The sequence below is a fragment of the Podarcis gaigeae genome (genome assembly GCF_964106915.1).
Source record: "Podarcis gaigeae genome assembly, chromosome: 4".
NCBI classification, from domain to species: domain Eukaryota; kingdom Metazoa; phylum Chordata; class Lepidosauria; order Squamata; family Lacertidae; genus Podarcis; species Podarcis gaigeae.
This window is the reverse complement of record NC_139677.1, coordinates 43,716,801-43,736,341: the sequence shown is the minus strand read 5'-3', so window position 1 is coordinate 43,736,341 and position 19,541 is coordinate 43,716,801. Positions and strand designations below refer to the sequence as shown.

Genomic DNA, 19,541 nt, shown 5'->3' with positions numbered 1-19,541 from the left:
ACACAAGGTCTGTTGAAATCCTTTAATGACCATTTTGTAACTACCGCTTTTGATTTCAGAAAGAAAAAGCAGGAAAAAAAGAAATGGTGGCCTTAAGTCACTTGCAGGTGTTAATGTTTCCTTTTCCTTTATTGGAGAGTATAATTAAGCAGCCCTAGAAGGCACCCTGGGGTTCCTTTGTGGGGCTGTTCTGTGTGGGAGAGTGCATTTCTTTTACTTTTCCTTTGTGGTAACCTTTCTGAAAAGTTTCATTTAGCTAATTTGGCAGAAACCACTTATAATAAAACCAAATGTAACAAAACTCCTGATAAGTCTAAAATTCACTCTCAGATGACAGCGTGTACAAATCCATTTGCAGGGATTTGATGTATTGATTTCAATACAGACACAGGATATTCTACAGGCTGTGCTTCTCAGTTTGCCACACAGTAGGAAAGGCTATCTTCTTTCCACTTAATTCCAAGCCCAAGGTTTTGGGGGGTGTTTTAGGCAAACATCAGATGCCAAGTGGAAAAATGGAAGGATAATTGAGAAAGGGGTTTTACTGGAGGTGTCTTCACAATCAAAGAGTTGTTCCTTCTTCACTATTTCATTTTTCTTCTACACACACACACACACACACACACACACACACACACACACTTGCACACTGGTAGCATGCATTCAAATTTATCTGGAAGAAACACCATTCTTCACTTCTGTGGTCCCAGTCATGAAATCAGGTTGAAAATTTGGCTATGAATTTGTGGGGGGGGGGGGGAGAAATGGACTCTTCCAATCCTTTGATTATAAGAAAGACAGGGTCCAGCATCCAATACAGACATGCTATATATCTAAAACCTTTAAATAAATTCAGATTTTTAAAAAGTAGTGGCAAGTGGCCATTGCAGCTCTAACTATAACATGTTCAAAAACGCAAAAGAAAATTGCAGTAAAAACAAAGACAGGTGTTCTAGATCTGGATAATATTTTTGCAGAAGATGGTTCCGCTGTCCCAGGACTATGACAGAAAAAGTGGTTACCTGTAATCTGACAGTGATAAATGCACTTGCAGTAAATTGTCACTACTAGATCTCAACTTGCAGGAATGTTCAGATGGGAGAGAAAGCTGGCTTTCCCAAGATGCAAAGGGTTTTAAAGGTTAGCTTTTTGTTGGCGTTTGCCCAAGGTAGTTTGGAGAGTTTGGTTCTTGTCTGTGTGATAAGACATCACATCACATCTTAAGTATGCACCTTGAGGGAACTGCCCTTTAACATATCTAGGGTAAGTTTTCATCATGTGTGCCAACTACTCCTTTCTCAATAGAGGGTAATTGCTTGGGATCACATCCAATCCAAATGTGAGGAAAGCAAAACAGGTGCACTGTAGAATTTGCTCAGACCATTTCTCCATTTTTTTCTGGGTCTGTGAAGAATCTTACTTTCACAAGCATCAGCAAGTTTCCACAGTCCTGTCTGACCCACCAGTTACCCTGCCCATATTGGATGGAAGGCATTGCTTGAAATCTCAGAATTTTCTCTCAGTTGAATATATATGTCACCTTTGGCAAAGGCAGTTTACAATTTTAAAACCCTAAAACAAATACATTATATAAAAAGGTAGAGTGCCACAGTCCTCTCAGGCCAACTGAGGACTGGTCGTATGTGTGCTCCCTGATGGGGCTCCCTTGCTTCTGCCTTTCCTCAGGACACACAGCTCTTGGCAGCCCTTGGGAAGGTGGGGAAACAGCTGCCCCAACAGTCCTCTCAGGCTGCTGATGGGAGCTGATGGTATGCGTGCTCCTCAGTCTGGCCTCCCTCACTTCTGCGTTTCCTCAGGTCACAGAGAGCTGCAAGGCAGATGTAGGAGGAACTACCCCAACAGTTCTCTCAGGCTGTTGATGGTTCTGTCAGGAGTTGGTGCTTTGTGTGTTCTCTGGCCTGGTCTCCTTCATTTCTAACCTAGAAAAGCTATACTATGCCTTGGAAAGTAATGGAAGGGGGGTGAGACTCACTCTCTCCATTCACACATAACAACGAATATTTCCTGAAGAGTAAATTAGGAATAATTATGTGGTCTGGAAATGTAAAGAATGCACTGAGGGAACAGTAACAAAAAGCCAGACACTGCAAACAAAACGACCTATGTGCTGTGCACATTCACTTCTTATAAATGTGCAGAAGATAATCCCTATTGTCAACAGTGTAGTTCAAAGTGTCTGGCAAGTGGCACAGGACCAGCTTCTAGAATTAAGGGGGATTTTTGCCTGAGTATGAGGAGACAGGAAAGTGAGGTTTATTCCCTAACCCTACCCACTTCAACTCAGAAGTAAGTCCAACATGGCTTATGCCCAGTACTGCAGGTATAGGAATGCAGCCATAGTCTCTGTGGGGCTCACATGCAGAGCCCTGCCTCCTAGAATATCATTTATTTATTTATTTATCCCCAAATTTGTAGGCCACTCTACATTCAGAGACACCTGAGTATGCAGAAATAAAGCAGAAAACAACATTGAAACATGGAAAGCCAACAAGAATGAAACACAACAGAAAGGAAATTATCTTGTGCTGTAGCTTGGAGAGGAAGTACATGTAGATATACACAAGGGCAATACAAATGAGTCATTTGATGCTATAAAGGTGACCTTTGATGTCATTACACCAATATAAAAAAGTTTGCAGAAACACAGTCTATGGCTAAACAAGAGTGAACCAACTCTGACCAACTTCTTTGCTACTTCAGTTTAGAATGAACAATTGAAAGGGAGGAGAGAATGCACTGAATTGTACATGCTAAAATCACAGTTGCTAGAGGTTTGCATAAAACGAGGCTCAACATTCAGTGCACCCTTTTTCTTTGCACAACATCTTCTGTGAGCAATTTTCTTAGAAGGAACAAAAGCTTCAATGTTTTCTGCCTGCTAATAGCCCATCAAAGTGCCCACAGGTCTTCCTTTTCATGCAGCACTGATGCACTCCAAGAACCATTTGTGCAGGATTCCTGCAGCCCGCCATAGTGGTGGCTTTTCATGGTTGCCAGTTATACGGGGTCAGCCAGGAGGATTCAGGCTTTGGACTCACCTGAAATAAACCTGTCAGTCACAGACTTCAGATGTGGTGAACATCTGACATACTTCAGTTGTCCCTGTGGATATGAGCGGCTCTTGAAAGGTCAGTAGTTCAAATTGCAGCCCAAGTTGGATCAACAGGAGTGGCAGTGGCACAGGACAAAAGCATACCTCAGTTCTAAACACGTTTACTCCAGGGCATATGCATAGTAACCTGGTATTGCAGCCTTATGAGAGACCGTAATTCAAGGGAATCCATGATGTCCTGTCCGTCCCACTAATTTGTCTCAATAAATTTATCCTTCTGTTGAGACTAGTGATGAGGCCAGAGCATAAAGGCATCTCTGTGGCCCACTCAAAGATTCCAGGTGTGCTTCTGTGTCATCTCAAAGCTTGCAGAGTGATGAAGACAAATCCATGGAGTTAAGACTATCAATCTAGCCATGGCGGCTGTGTTCTACCTCCATTGTTGGAGGCAATATATTTTTGAAGCCAGTTTCTGGGAACTGCACATGGACAGAGAGTGCTGCTGAGCTCAGGATCTGCTTGTGGGCTTCTTGTGGGCATCTGATTGGTCACTGGTGGCCTAGAATGGTGGACTATATGGGCCTTTGTCCTGACCCAGCAGGGCTCTTCTTACATTCTTATGAAACTCCTTTTGAACATTCTGACGTCTTCCCAGACATTTCTGTGACATTTGTGAAGAACAAGGCGTTGGCGTGGCCTTGGTGTGGGTCTGGGAGCATCCATTCTGCCATTTGCAACACACCCTAGATATCACATACAGGTACATTCAATCACTCCAGGACAACTAAGAAAGAATTGTTATATTCCAATCCTCATTCGCTGCCATCATTTTTAGGATGTTTCTTCAGGGAATCTGCAGAATTTTCTTCTGCATTTTTTTGTGCCTGGCAAAAAAAACCCCTTTGTCCCAGCCTTTGGCTAAGCAAACAATCTATGGCCTTTTAAACTACATGGTTGGGTGAGGGAGTATTGTATTGTGTATTATGATGTTTTGTATTTTTGTGTTTTTATATTATAAACTACCTTGTGATCCTTGGCTGAAGGGCAGTATAGAAATTTTGCACACACACACACACACACACATTTTTGGATTGAAAGTTTAGACAGAATTTCCCTTTCCCCCCATCTACTGCATCTATCTTATATATTCCTTATTTTCCCCAAATGTTGGCTTTGTTTAATCATTTTTTTCTTAAAGAAGATCTCTCTTAAACCCAATAATAAACATTTATATTATCATATATTGTATTCTACCCTATAATTCTATATCTACATACTTTACATTTCTTTAACTATATCCAGTTATTCTCACCTCATACTCTGTAGCATAACTCCATCCACACTCATTTTGGGTACAATCCACCTCCTTTCTTCTAAAGTGGTACATTCACACACACACATCAGTGTCCTGCAGTGCCTAAGATTAGATAATAAGTTGTTTGTAATTCTCAAGCTCCTTCCTTGAAAGTCGAGTCTGTTGTAAGATTCTTTGTCCCTGCAATATATTCAAATTAAAATTAAATTCCTGAAATTTCCACGATTATCTCTGTAACATCATTGTGCGAACATTTTCTTGAATTTTTCATCATTTCTGTTTATTGCTATGGCTAATGAAAAATATTTAAAAAAACAAAACATCTGTTAAGTTATGCTCCTGGTGGGATCCTTTGTCAGATTCCTCTTTTAAAAGGCTATCCTGTTTTTCACACCTTATTTTAAAGGCCTATTTGCACTCCTCTTGGCAGCTACAACTTCTGCAAGACTCAAGTTCCAGACAGCTGGGACAACTTTATCCATGCTTTATCACACAGGTGCGCTGACTAACTTGGCATGTACCTATGCCAAATTTGCCCAAACCCAAAGGTGGTATAGCAAGGATGCATGCATTTCCTATTCAACCCCCCTGACCCTACATCAGAAGGGTATACAAACAGTGACGTAGTGTGGGGGGCGCAGGGGAGGCCGCCCGCACCAGGCGCAACATCTGGGGGTTAGGGGGCGCAAATCCATGGGTTAGGGGGCGCAAATTACTTGCCTTGCCCCAGATGCTGACAACCCACGCTACGCCACTGTATACAAACAACAGACCATAAAGATAAAAGTACCATACCTATAGAATCAAAATTACAGATTAATACAGAAAGTTGCCTTATGGCCAGCCAGAATATTATTCTATCTTTCTGGTAGTCAAGACTTTCACATAAACTGCTATTTGATCCATTTAACAGGAGATGTCAAAGACTAACTCTGGTGCCTTCTGCATGCAAATAATGTACACTGACCTTCCCCCAACTGAAATTGAAAGCACAAGGAGCAGGTGTGTCCATGTGCACACATTATTTGAGCTCTTATCACTAGGTGAGTCAGCGTTCTAAGACTTGTAGCTCTTTGTGATTTGACACCATATGAACAGCAGTGTGCTATGAGATAAGGAACTCCTGTCTTTAATATCTGATCCATAATGGCTCGTTCATACATGCAAAACGCAACTCAATAGTGCAATCATCTATTGATAAGTGACCGTATGTGGACCAGCTGAAAGAAACATAGAATCAGAGCAGTCACATGGTGCAGTTTTTCCTGGGCCATACCAATGCAGACTGAAAGGGGAGAAATAGTATGTTTGAATTCTCTTGATTTCCCATATTAAATGTATCTCCCTCTACATACAAAACAAATGTCAGGGAGAAAACTAGGCTAGAATTCTTTCTTGTGGCTCACTAGTTTCGTACGCACGTGCAATTTTTTATATATAGAAGAAACACTGAAAGCTTGACTTACAGTGTAAAATGGGATATGCCTGGACAGCTGCAAAATGTCACTGCTTTGAGTATTTGTTCCCACTCTGGCTGACAGGATTCCATAGCTATTTGTCCTTGATTGCTTTGCCAGAGCATGTTCAATACTGTTACAATAAAGTAGCAGGGAACAGATCACATCAAAAAGGAGGTGCATACTTTGTGGTGTGCGACAAATGTCTTATCCACTTAAAATACATTAATATGCCTGAAATCAAGATCCTCCCAGGAAACATAAACACTTTACATAATCAGCTGTGTCCCTTTGTAAACTACCAGGTCAAGCATATATGATAGGACTTAATTATAATAACATTTCACCCCCATTGTTCAAAAGCAGAAACTTACCAATAAGGCAGACCAGGGTTCTCTTTCCAAAAGACATTTTGTACCTGCCCCAGGATTGTGTCAGCCTTCATACTCACATACCTGCATTTTTTATTTTTTACTTAGAAGTGAGAGCTGTGAAAAAGGCATTTCAATCAAATAGATCCAAAGGTTGTCACAAGCCAGCCAGCCAGCCAGCCAGCCAGCCAGCCAGCCAGCAGGGTGAGTGCATCTGACTGTTTTTAGCCCCCGAATGGAATTGGATGTTCCAAGACACAGGCGATAAGGACTGATAATCTCTTACTCCTTGTATTTAATTTGACTACATTTGTTTTCCCATTGCAAATCTGCCATGTGATGGACTGTCCAAGGAAGTTCAAGCTCGCTTGGAACTCATTTATGCCTGGATCCCACAATAAACAGAGCTTGCTTTATATGACATAATTTCAGGGCTATTTTTGTCACTCCTTTGAAGAAATGTGTTGCTCGCATGATTTCCACCCAGGTCACTCAATGTCAGATCCTCTGGCTTGCACTACTTGTAAAATGACTGCTTTCCCCTCCCCTTCCCTCTCTCTCTCCCTCACCCATCTCAGTTCAGTGCTTGGACAGCTATGACAAGGGGTCTAGTGTTTGCATTCTATTCTGGTCACTGTGAGTTATGGTGATATCATATAAACTAAAGGGTTCCAAAATGCATGTCAAATTAAACCACTGACTAATCCTCATATTTTGCTCGTCTTTCTGCTCCCAGGCTAAAGGTCTGTGTGTCCACAAAATCCTAACACTCTAATCTGTAGGTGCTGATTTGATTTTCAGCTGAAACTTCCTACAAGGAGAAATTACCATACGTGGCTTGTTGGCCCTGGGGGAATAAGAGCTAAACTTGTCTAAGAGTGAAAGACACAGCTCGAGCAAAAGCTGCAGCAAAGTTCAGCCCTCCTCCTTCCATTCGTGATGCACCAGCAGAAGGTCTATTTAATCAGCTTAAAGAGAAAGAAAAGCTACGGGAGACATCTGAGCTGGCACAAATCGTCACCTGATGCTGGCCAAGCGAGTGCTCTCATCTCCTGTGGACCATCTCCTGTGCCGGAAACAGAGGTGAGAGAAATGTCTGGAGGATGTTACTGAATTCAGCTTTATGAATGAATGAATGCAGGAAACAATGTGTACTAGCAGGATGCTAAACTGGAAAGGGATGTGAAGGGCTCTATTAAGTTGAAGGAGCAGAGCTGATGGTTGTTCTTCAAGTGCTTCCTCATCCAGTTGAGTTTCACAGCTGCAGTGTCTTTCCTTCTTTTCATTGACAAAAAGGCTTTAGAGCATTTTGTTCTGCGCAATGAGTTACTTTCTGTCCTACTGCAAAGGACATTGTGGTTCTGTGTTGTCTCAGTACCAAACCCTCCGCAGCGAAGGCTTGTTGTGTGACATTTTGTTGAAGGTGAAAGAAAATGAGTTCCCTGCTCACAAGTCTTTGCTGGCCTGTTCCAGTGATTACTTCAGGGCCATGTTCAAGAGTTATACCAAAGAATCAAAGGCTGCCATCATTCACCTGCAAGTCATCTCAGCCACTGGTTTGCAACACGTTCTGGATTTCATTTATACTTCTTGGTTGCCTTTGTCTTTTGCCAGCCTGGAAGACACTCTGGAAGCCGCTACCTACCTGCAAGTGTCTGAGGCAATTGTCTTGTGCAGCCAATATTTGGCTAACAATCTTACCCTAGAGAACTGCTGCTTTTCTGCCAATGTTGCTGCAAGATTCTATCTTCCAGATGCTTTGTCAGCTGTAGAAAAATATCTCATTTTTAATTTCTGGAAACTCCTAGACCTTGATTTTGCAGAACTGCTAGAACTGAATTTCAGATCTTTGAAGGCAGTAGTTGAATGTTCAGATCTGCCTATGGTGAAAGAATCTAATTTGCTAGATCTATTGCTGAAGTGGCTGAAGTATGATAAATTGAGGCTGACACATACAACTAGCTTATTGGAACACATACGATATGGTCTTATTCCTGTGGAAAATCTGAGAAAAGTCTACACTCAATCAGAAGTGCCTCTAACAGCACCCATAAAATGCTTAATCATAAAAGCAATAAACTACCACTCATTCGTCTTTAGGCAACCTATTCTACAGGATAAGTACAGCACACTGAGAAACCAGAAGACGCGGATTATCCTGCTTGGAGGTATGATTCAACATGAAGGGCCCAGCAGGGATGTGGTGGCTTTTGATGTTTACAATCACAAATGGCAGATTTTAACACAGGTGCAGGATCGACTACAAAATCACTGTGTGTGTACAGTTGGAAACTTTCTGTATGTGCTAGGTGGAGAAATAGAAGATTTGCAAAGTGAAACGAAAAGTCCCACTTTAACAGTGACAAACAAAGTCCATCGCTATGACCCCAGATTTAACAAGTGGATACAAATCAACGGGATGCTAGAAAAAAGATGCCACTTTTCTTGTTGCATCCTAGAAAACACCATTATTGCAATTGGCGGTCAAGGTGAGGATGGATCATTACATTCATCTGTCGAAGCCTACAACATTAGCCGAGACACATGGACACAAGTTCGAGATTTGCCATGCAAAATCCATGGTCATGCCGGCACTGTTTGCAAGAATAACATTTATATATCGGGTGGCAAATGCACAAATCAAAGTAACACAAGTAAGGATTTGTACTCTTTGAGCACACTAGAAGGGCAATGGAAAAAGCAAGCCCCCATGAGCATTGCCCGGTTTGGGCATCAGATGGCCACCATAAGAGATTGCATCTTTACGTTTTTAGGCCTTTATGAACCATTCTCTGAAATTGAAAAATACAATCCTGACCAAAATCAATGGACTCGTCTAAGGCCATTGGTCTATGATCGATTTAGTTATGGTTTGGCAGTAGTGGAGGAAACTGCCCTTCTCATTGGGGGGAAGAAGTGGCAAGATTCCCAGGAGATTCCAACTCAGGATGTGGTGGGCTATGATATAGACAATGACTGTTGGGAAGAAATATGCAAAGCTTCGTTGCCTTGGTATGGATTGCAGTGTGCTGTGCTAGAGCTTTCTGAATTACTAGATGCTAAAGACATTCAACAACAAAAGAGACTAACTGTTTAGGTAACAACTCACCATAAAATGATCTGCAAGGACAATTCCGTAACATCTCCAGAATGTCTAAATATTAAAAATGTTGTCCCATTCTATATTAAGAGATAATATTGTGAATCAGTAAATAGGCTTGAATTTTGTATTTCAAATCACAGAGTAAAACAGGCAAAGACTAAGAACTTGTTGCCAATAGGAGCTGTACAGAAACAACTATTTTGTTTTCAGTAATAACTGTGAATTACCGGTAATACCTGATTTGCAGAACATAAAGTGAAGGTGTGAAGAAATAGGCATACTGTAGTAAAAATAATAGAATGGATGAATCCATTTATATGTCTCTTTCTTCATACCTTCACTTTATGTTTGAAGCAGGTATTCATTTGATACAGGAATTAGAGGCTGCATAATTGCATGATGTTATTGTATTGTCCACATGATCCCAGTTCATTTTTTTAGTCGTGCCAAAGCTTCAGAATGGGGGAAAGCACTGCAAACTGCACAAAAAAGCAAACAAAACTTTGCACTCCTTAAATCTCTGTCATGCTTCCCATTTTAATTGGTGAAATTTTGAAACAGTTGTTCTAAGCTAAGGCAAAGAGTTAGCAGCTGGTCTAACTATTATAAGGTTGAGTGGAACATGAAACAATTGTATCTTGTATTCGAGAAATAACACCTTGTACTCTGTGCCCTTTAGGACCATAAATGGGATGGAGATGTTTGTTTCTAGTTGCTGAATGACTCTGTGCTTCAGACACTTATAAAAGCTGCCCATGGGTATATTGTGCATGATGCATTTCTGTTTGAAGAGGTAAAGGAATTTTCTGCTTTGACTTCAAAAAGGCATTAGCAGCCTCTTTCTGCATTACTGCCAGGGTAGGGGGTTTAGTAGTTTTAAGCCATGCCTCATTCACAGACTTGCAGATATGGTATTTGATTTCAGAGTGTGAAATCCGACTGTAACTTAACTTTATAATTTTAAATATTTGCTTTCAAACACAATCTACTTTATAGCATATCCCTTTAGTCTGAAAGCACTGAAGATGCACAGAAGCACTTCTCAGTCTAATGTACAAAGAAGGCAGCACAATGAAAAAAACAATGGCACTCTTTCATGCCAGACAGTCTTACAAGATGAGGCTGAATTTTATGCTTGGAACGAAGTCACAAACACTGTCTACAGCAAGATAACATGCAGACAGAATTATTGTTGCATAGCAACAGGATGCAGTTGTATAAGATGCCCTATAGGCCAATCCTAAGAATTTGTTGGCATGGTCTCACTCTGTACCAGTGTTACACAGCCAACTGGGTCAAGGAGTGGCACTCATTCTAAAGTTTCTGGGGAGCCTCTATTTCCATAAACCCACCAGTTCCTTGTATAAATTTAAAAGACTCCTAGCTGTACTGCATTTGTAATCCTTTTCTTCCACAGAGAAGCTTCAGTGTAGGAAGAAACATGTAGCTCATGAATATATTTTTTTAACTTTAGGAAAATAGTACAGACATTTTTAAAAATTCCAGAAACGTCTAATGTTATCTGTTGCAACACATATTCTTTTTTCTATTTTAAGTTTTAGGTTCTTGGTTTGTGTTCATTATGCTGTATTTGACTGTGCTTTTATTGTATTTTATGCTGTGATCCATGCTGTGGATACTGTGAGACAGTGTGGAAGGATAATTCAATCAATAAAATAAGAGCAACAGTATCAGACGATCACACACGTGTGAATCTTATCCTGTGTGTGAAAGAAGCTATGATTAGTCACACCTTTTCAGATTGTTTACTGGAAAGCCTTGAGTAGCCCCAGCTTCACAGCTGTACTTTGAATTAAATACAAACATTAGAACATGTATCTACTAGATACAACCTTCATACTTTATCAATGAAGGAAGGACTTTCTGTGTAGGAGAAACATGTGAGGTAAATGTCTACACTGACCTTTCTACCCAGAGAAATTTTTGCCAGCAATTTACAACATTTACAACAGTATTATGTAATCCACAACCTAGAAGAATCTTATGAAGCTACAGATTAAAGAATCAGAAACACCAGGAGATGGTTTAGAGCAGAGGTTGTCAACCAGGTCCCTACCACCCACTAGTGAGTGTTTCAGGATTCCAGGTGGGCAGTAAGGGGTTCTGCTGCACAAGCTGAATCCTCCTTCCATCAAGCACTGGTGGGAGGTAAGGAAATTTGACCATCCAGAAAGATGCATTAGTGGGTGGTAGGTATGAAAAGGTTGACTACCCCTGGTTTAGTCAAGACTGTTGCTCTATCTAGTCCAAGGTCAGCTGCAAGCAGATCTCCATGGTTTGAGATAGGGGACATCCTCAACACTACCCAGAGATGCTAGGGATTGAACCTGGCACCTTTCAGATGCAAAGCATGTGCTTTACCACTGAGCTATGGCTATTTCCTATTTCTATGTAGGATACTATGCAATTCTGGTACGATGCAGGAGTCCTTATTAAACTATTAAGTGATCCTGTTGCAGGTTGATTTTGACCAGAAGGCTATGGTTATGTCTAGAAATATCACTTGATGTACATTGTAAATTCATAAAATGTAGAGGGGGATGCAGCAGGAGTAAAAAAAAAAAAACATTAGGAACAATTAACACGATCATTGTTCAAGCATTTTTATGTGAGAAATATACAAAATATCACAAGTTATAACAAACAAATCATGCAGTCAAATAATTTGTTTATACAAAGAGATTCTTATAGATGATATAAATAGTTGACCGGACCTGTAAATTCATACAAATCTTAATGCATGAATTGCCATTCAGTCTTAATTGAATACAGATTTACGTAAAATTAGCTGTAAAAAGGCCACTCTCCTGTACAGTTGTGCAAAGTTTGCAAGACGCTTGGAATCCAAAATGCAGCTGAAAAGAAACAAGCAATCCTTTGATCCTTCTTTTAGTCCCAAGAGCAGAAAATAATTGTGCTCTTAAATGTTTATAAGTACATTCACTGCATTGAACAGACTATGGCTGGAAGCTAGCTGAGAGAGTACAATTCATAAGAAAGAAAGGTTTTAAAAGATGTATCCCATTTGGGGGTTTATCGGCTCATCTCTCAACTTCTCCCATCTGCAGAAAAGCATTAAGAAGCCACAAGGACTTTTTCTTTTGTCATGCTCGGTTTTGGCAAACATTAAGGTGCTGATAGATAGAGCCAGGCACAGATGGGTTTAATCATTAATGCTGCAACTTCTGTAGTTTTTTTGCTTATTGGGAAGCTGGCTGTATGGGGCATCTCCAGACCAATTTTGGGGCAAGCATGTAGAGTGCAGCCAACCCCTGGCAATACAAGAGTCTCGTGATACGAAGGTACCTAACATTCTTCTGGATGTCTGAGGAGTGAAATTTGCTTCCTAGCATCTCCCAAACATCATCAGCACAAAACAAAGATTTTTGCTAATGTCATTCAAGGGCGAGGCTGACTGAGGGTGAATCAGGTAACATGTAGCTCTCATGCATTACCTTCCTCGGATGGTTTAGCTATGCTAAGGAAACTTCACTCATCCCTTTTCCAACACTGGAGTGTCCAGTGCTGCTACTGCTGCCTTGGAAACTACCAGTGGCCACTGTAAGCAGCACCCTCTCCCTCACTACCTCCCCTGATATTCCAAGGAGAGGGAAAGCTACTTCCTGTTACCAAGAGTTTAGATCAGCTCCTGCTGCTGACCTTCATCTGCCCACCCTTGCTCGCATATGCTCCAAGAGAGATGGCAAAACAAACTGAACTAGACAAGCAGCGTGTCAATTTCATCTCCGTCCTCCCTCAAAAACACACCAGAAGGTATATGCATTCTAGTGCTTGCTCAAGGATGCAGACTATAGGTGTGTATGCATTTATATTGAACGTGGAAATTGATAATGCTACCACCCCCTTCATCTGTGCACTCCAAAATAAAAAGATAAAATGGAAAAGGCCTGTGTCCATTTAACCCCAATTTCTCTAGCTAAATTTGCTACCTTTTCAACTCCAGGAGCTCCATAGCAAAGGATGGTATTTCCCCCCAAAATGGTAATGGTGAAGAGACAGAAGGGTGGGATAACATACGATCGCCATGCACATCACAAGCCACACCTCCACATCGCAAGGGCACTAAGTTGTTTCACATCGGGAAAGGCCTGCACTGGACCTCTTGCACTGGAAACTCAAAGATTACCTGCAAATCAGACAATGGGATGACAATGGAAAATAAATAGGAGTGCAATAGTTTGGGAGAAACATTGTATGGATTCTGAGGAACGCATGAATGAGAAGAAATGTTAAAGTGCCACTGGTTACAGTCATGCCACTTGTGCTAACGGAATAATCAGTTTCACATGGCATGCAAGCAATTCTGTATTAATATGGATCTTGTTTTGGATAGAGGAATATCCCATTGAGCCTTCTTTCTGCTCAAAGCCTATTTATAATGATTTCTGGGAATTTTGTATGACTGAATTTGCATATAATGCTAAGCCACAGTTTATTGCTGTGATGAGCTTCAATGAGCGTGATGTCAGGCATATTCCACCTCCTCCTGATAGAAAGATGACTTCTGGCAAGCATGGTTTCATTTTTAACGAATCTAGGCTTATAGTTATGTTGAAACCAGGGATCCTAGTTTAAAAAAACTCTGGATTCATAATGCATTGTTTGAAGCTGAACTATTAGGAAACTGGCCAGAGTTTGTTTTAAATCAGGATATATGGTTTGAACATGACTATAATCCAAGATTTTTTAAAGTGGAAGTAAACTAGTCAGAAGTCCTCCTCTGGCTTACAGGAGAAGGAGAAGGGATGGAGGCATGTATGAGCCTAACTCTTTGCTCAAGCTCATGGGGCCTTTTCATGGAGCACTATGGCATGTTTTTGTGTTATGTAGGAAAGCAGCCTATTAAGGAAACTGAGAACCACATTAATTGTGTATGGAAATTTATGTATTTTGATAATGTGCTGAACCCACCCACCTATGCCCCCTTCCTATTTACCAGAGTTTTCAGAACGTCTCATATTTAAAGCAGGAATTTATGTGAGCTGGCACATTCAAAACATTTTAAAGTTTGACTTAAACAAAAAAAATCACTGAATGGAAACTTTTGGTTAACAGTACAATATTTTTTTCTGCAAAAGAGTCAGAAGAGGCCAACACAGGGCAATAATATTGTCCAGTCAGTCTCTGCCATAACTGAAACAAAGAGAGCCCTTTATCCTCAAATTAAATCTGTGCTATAGGTTGTCTGTTAACCATCCCTCAAAGACTGGAAAAAAAACTTTGACTGTTTAATATATAATCTAGCTTATGAAAGTCCAGTTTATCCCTCTTATTCCCTGACCGCTTTTTAAAATGCAATCCTAATCACAGCATTATACTTTTTTTCATTTTTTAAAATATCTAAAATATTCCACCAAATATAAAAGTTTAATTCCCACACTGGCCAAAACAAAGGCTGTATTTTGAGTGTAACTCATTACAACAGTTAAGATACTATTAAAATAGGAAACATATTTGACAATCAGTAATAAAACACTGTTCTTGTGCCATCTTTTCACTTGATAAATCAATGTAATCCTCCAAAATATATACTCATTAAAATATATATATTTTAATCCTTAAAGACAATGGTCACGATCCAAGGAAAGCAACATGCATGTGTTTCTCTTCGGTTTAAAAGTAGTTTAGACTCTTCAGCACCAATTTCAAACAAAATGTGCAGGATTCTGTCCCACGAGTACATATTCCTTCTTTGGATCGTAGCCAGTGTTTGTAAACATAAACATAAACTGAGCATCAGCAGCGTAAAAAGTATGTAAGTATTTATTCGCACAATGACAATGGAATTTATACTTTACTCATATCATAAACAATAAAATAGATCTTCTGTAAGTCGATATAAAAGCTACTCAGTGTACTTGATAAAGGTCTGAAGTGCCACAAAGAGGCAAAATCATTTTCTTTTATACGTGTGTTTCAATATAGGAATGTGTGTGCGCTAAAGAGTCTAGAAGAGCATCAACTTCATCAGAGTCATTTACAAGGTCCTCTGAAGGGTTGTTCTGAGAACTATCCAGAAACAGGTCAAGGTACATTTGTTTCCAGTCTTGAAAGTCTTTAGATGTCAGATCTGGATTATCCAGAATTTTATCTATGATGGCTACTTCTTCTTCTCTGGCCTGGGAGAAAACAAAAAGATCTGTTCAGAATGAGGAACAAAGCACCCTTCGTCTTGTGCCGTTAGCTTTTAAAGAACATACCTGAGATACCATTGTACTTTGAGATGCCATTTCTATATAAAATCCCTAATAGCTTCATTTTAAGACCAGTGGGAAGCTCCCTAAAAAAAAATCTGAAAACCACTCTGTTTGGTGTTTTGACTAATTTGAATGCTTGCTCTGAATTAGTGGTGGTTTGAGATTTTGGAACATCCCCAATAAACTTTTCTAAAGTAGTGTATATGTAGCTGTGATGGAAACAAGCCAAGAACAAGGGGGGGGGAGTGGGGGGGTACAGAAAATGACAAGCAATAGAACATAAAGAGGATCTCTGTCATATCAACAGAAAGAGATGCTAAGGAACATAAGGGATTTCTTTCTGGTGTCTGAGGAATATATTTATCATTACACTATTTACTATGTATTGGCAAAAAGGGAATTCTCAGAGCATGGTACCTGGATACATAAAAAATTCTATACTGCTATGAGAAATCTTGAAAGCTGGGCAAAATTATTTCATATTCTGAAGTACACAAAGCAATATGATAGTATCTAAATATCTGTGATATCACCAGGCTTATGGATAATGTCTTCATTTACCACAGAATGGACCAGAAGCAGATTAACTCTTCATTAAAATGGGAACTGAGGTAAACGTGTTTGTTGTTGTTGAGAAACTAAAGTTTTCTTTCTTTCTTTGAACCTCTTTTGTGTACAGCATTTCCCAGTGCCCATGTGTTTTTAAATATGTGCAATATATCCCTCGAGTTCTATGCAGGATACTCTCCTTTTGTGAAATTTGCTGACCCCCTAATTAACTCACCTTTAAAGTGCTTTTCAGAATTCGCAACTGGTGCAATTTTTCATTGACTACCGGATCACTGCATCTTTTAATAAAATACCTCTTGTACTCCATCTTTGTAGAAATTTGCTGGTCTCCTAAAGGTGACAAGCTAGCTAGTTCCAAGGACCGATACAAATCTTGCAGGGAATCTGCAGGCTTTTCTTCTATGGTTTCAGCTGTAAGACACAGAGAAAATTAACTGCATAGTTTGAAAAAAATCAGCCTAAATCAGTTCCCTTTTAAATTCCATGACAAGGCTTAAGAAGTTTAACTATACAAATATGACAAAATTTTGCTGAAATTATTTCCTTACAGAAAAGGCATGGAATGTGTAGACTGAGCAATCCTTGAGCAATCCTTACGCATGCATACAAGTATTTTGCAACATGCAGATATTTATATATGTGTATGCATATATCTCCCCCATACATATATTTCTATACATATACATATATAATGTGGAAAGTCATGGTAAGTTACAAATTCCCAGCACAGGTACATATAAAAAGATAATCATGTGACAATCAATATACAGCTTCCGAATTAATTTGTCACATTAAGATCAAATTTAAAGTCAATCATCTATATCGTGCAAAAACTGTATAAAGTCAGGTGATGAGAACTGTATTGTGCACTTCCAAGGGCACACCCATTGCCCTGTTACATGTTGAAACGGGAGTGTTGTTTGCTGAAATGTATCTACTGTATATATATTTTATAATTGGCTCACAATTCAAACCATGAGGGAAGAGAGGCTGTCTAAAGAATCCTTCCATTGTGCTTGGCAAAAAGATCTAATAGAAGAGGACTAACCTATCAAGTCTGCATTCCTAAACACTCTTACTTAGGGGAAAGTTCCAACAAACTCAATTTACCTCCAAGTAAACACACATAGGATGACACTGCAGAACTTTCATCCTATACTCTTTGAGGGCACCAGGCTTCAATGAGCACACAGAGTTCCTGCCACAAAAATCTTTTAAATTGAAATATATGAGCCACTGGAGCTCCGTATACATATCAGTGCACACACACTGCTGCAGGAAGAGTGTCTTCTCCAAACAGAAAATGCTCCAATAAAATATCTAAGTCAAGAATTGCTTTCTAGTCTGCACAAATACAATATAGTTGTTGTTTTTTTTAAAATGTACAAATTACTGAAATCAGGCAGGCAAATATGTCTTTCTGCTTTGATTTGACAGGATTCATAACCAAATGCCTCAAAAACATACCACCACAACAATGTGTCTAGAGAGTTACAGTTAATGGCATCTCACAGTTTGCCATCATATATATGCCGTGGCTACATCTTTATAATTTAGGAGTGCTCCCCTAAAAATGCAATGGAAACTGAATTGGTTTGCATTCAAAATTTTGATGTAGAAAAGTGCCTAAAGATGGGAGCTGAGAAGTTCCTGATTCAAATCATAACCATGAACTCCTATGATGGCCCTAGCTAAGCTACTATTTTCTTAGCTTCAAACCTTCAGGTGCAATATGGGGATATTAATACTGGCCTACCTTTCAGAGATCTTGTATGAATCACTGAGACAATGTATGTCAATGCAATATATAAATGTTAAATTATCCTAATCTTCTATGTCAGGGTTGGTTTCTTTTTTAGCCAAGACCTAGACAAGAAGACAACAGTCTTTATAAATTTGGGTAACTGCAGATTGTCAATATTTTGTGAGAAGGACTGAAGTACAAAGTGAGATATATATGTTTGTGAAACTGAAGTGGATTAGAGCACTTTCCCCCCTGCAGCAACCCATCCACACTTTAAAAATAACAGACTTTTTGCAGTTAGGAAAGTGACAGAGAAATGCACTGAAAAGTATGGAATGTACAACTGATCAATGGAAAGACATATAAACACCCCACAAGCAAATGAAGATGAATAGATTTTCATATAACCTCCAAACAAACAAGTCAGAAGAAATGCTCAATAATAACTGGACACAGTCTAACCAACCGTCTGTGCTTTGCACAAGCAAATCAGGATTCATAAACAAGATGGTCTGGAGGAGCTCTTTGCTTGTGCATCTAATTCTGGATCCAACTGAAAGTGTTTGTGACATATTGTGGATGTGATTGACAGAGATACTGATCACAAAAGACTGAAAGGGTGGGGAAGGATTGGCATAAAATTAGCCCTACTTGTTTTATCTTTCTTCTAGCTTTGTTAGTGTTTTCCATCCTCAGATATTGTTACCACCAGACTGATCGATGGAATGATCAGAGGAGTATTACTCTGTGATTTATATTATTTACAGACACCACAGAAGAACAGTATGGACCACTGATGACACCAGTTGCAGCAAGTGGATTGTGCCTTCTTTAACACCTCTTTTCATATAGCCTGTTTATGTTGTCCCATTTGATCCACAGAAAAACTGAGGCTGCCCCACATGTAAAGCTTGGCTCCATTGCTAGAGTTTTGTTTATTGGTCATGTGTGAACATGACAAGAATGAAACTGAGGAACTGCAATGCAAGTTTTAACTTTTGGCCAAAGTCTTCAGAATTTTGCATTAAGCGTTTGTAAAATCTGTCATGTGGAAAATAAGAAATTGTTGTAAACTTGAGAAAGAAAAAGAAATAACTTGTTTTAGATAGGAAATGCTCTGAGATACAACCCTAACTCTCTTTCATTGCAGTTTTTTTAAAATCCTTCCCCAATAGTTGTATTGCAAATGATAGCAAGGATGGCATAATACGAAAATAAAATAAGTTGCAAGAAAGGAGATTCCGACTAAACATTCAGAAAAACTTTCTGACAGTAAGAGCTGTTCAGCAGTACAACAGACTCCCATGAGATGTGGTGAATTCTCCTTCCTTGGAGGTTTTTAAACAGAGGTTGGATGGCCATCCATCATGGATGCTTTAGCTAAGATTCCTGCTTTGCAGGGGGTTGGGCTAGATGACCCTTGGGTCCCTTCCAATTCCAAGAGTATGATTCCACTTATTCTGTTAAAGGTAAAGGTAAAGGGACCCCTGACCATTAGGTCCAGTCGTGGCCGACTCTGGGGTTGCGGTGCTCATCTCGCTTTATTGGCTGAGGGAGCCGGTGTATAGCTTCCGGGTCATGTGGCCAGGATGACTAAGCCACTTCTGGCGAACCAGAGTAGCACACGGAAATGCCGCTTACCTTCCCGCCGGAACGGTACCTATTTATC

General features: G+C 39.8%; 3 protein-coding genes across 21 annotated transcripts in view; 1 reads left to right on the top strand and 2 right to left on the bottom strand.

The window, feature by feature from the left end:
• The window catches only part of LOC310842497 (uncharacterized protein), a 34,811-nt gene extending 25,415 nt beyond the window's left edge, over positions 1-9,396 (bottom strand). For 6 of the 8 annotated variants that reach the window (XR_014563111.1, XR_014563112.1, XM_083734596.1 and 3 more), the window contains exons 1-3: positions 9,326-9,396; positions 5,855-5,978; positions 4,386-4,568 (exon numbers count right to left, since the gene is read on the bottom strand). Coding sequence is in view for 6 of the 8 variants with exons in the window: in XM_083734596.1 (XP_083590722.1) it covers positions 4,386-4,568; positions 5,855-5,978; positions 9,326-9,359 (341 nt within the window). In the remaining 2 variants the exon portion in view is untranslated. Of the gene's footprint in view, positions 1-4,385; positions 4,569-5,854; positions 5,979-6,219; positions 6,360-9,325 lie in introns of those variants that run through there. The other 2 variants (XM_083734597.1, XM_083734598.1) reach the window with 2 other exon arrangements.
• On the top strand, positions 7,036-11,021 carry KLHL34 (kelch like family member 34). Its single transcript, XM_083734400.1, has one exon. The coding sequence runs from the start codon at positions 7,538-7,540 to the stop codon at positions 9,311-9,313; it is 1,776 nt and encodes a 591-aa protein (XP_083590526.1). The 5' UTR covers positions 7,036-7,537; the 3' UTR covers positions 9,314-11,021.
• Positions 11,022-11,930: 909 nt separating this feature from the next.
• The window catches only part of CNKSR2 (connector enhancer of kinase suppressor of Ras 2), a 230,123-nt gene continuing 222,512 nt past the window's right edge, over positions 11,931-19,541 (bottom strand). For 9 of the 12 annotated variants that reach the window (XR_014563096.1, XM_083734205.1, XM_083734212.1 and 6 more), the window contains 2 exons: positions 16,343-16,539; positions 11,931-15,480 (listed from right to left, as the gene is read on the bottom strand). Coding sequence is in view for 10 of the 12 variants with exons in the window: in XM_083734205.1 (XP_083590331.1) it covers positions 15,265-15,480; positions 16,343-16,539 (413 nt within the window). In the remaining 2 variants the exon portion in view is untranslated. The remainder of the gene's footprint in view (positions 15,481-16,342; positions 16,540-19,541) is intronic. The other 3 variants (XR_014563097.1, XM_083734216.1, XM_083734215.1) reach the window with 3 other exon arrangements.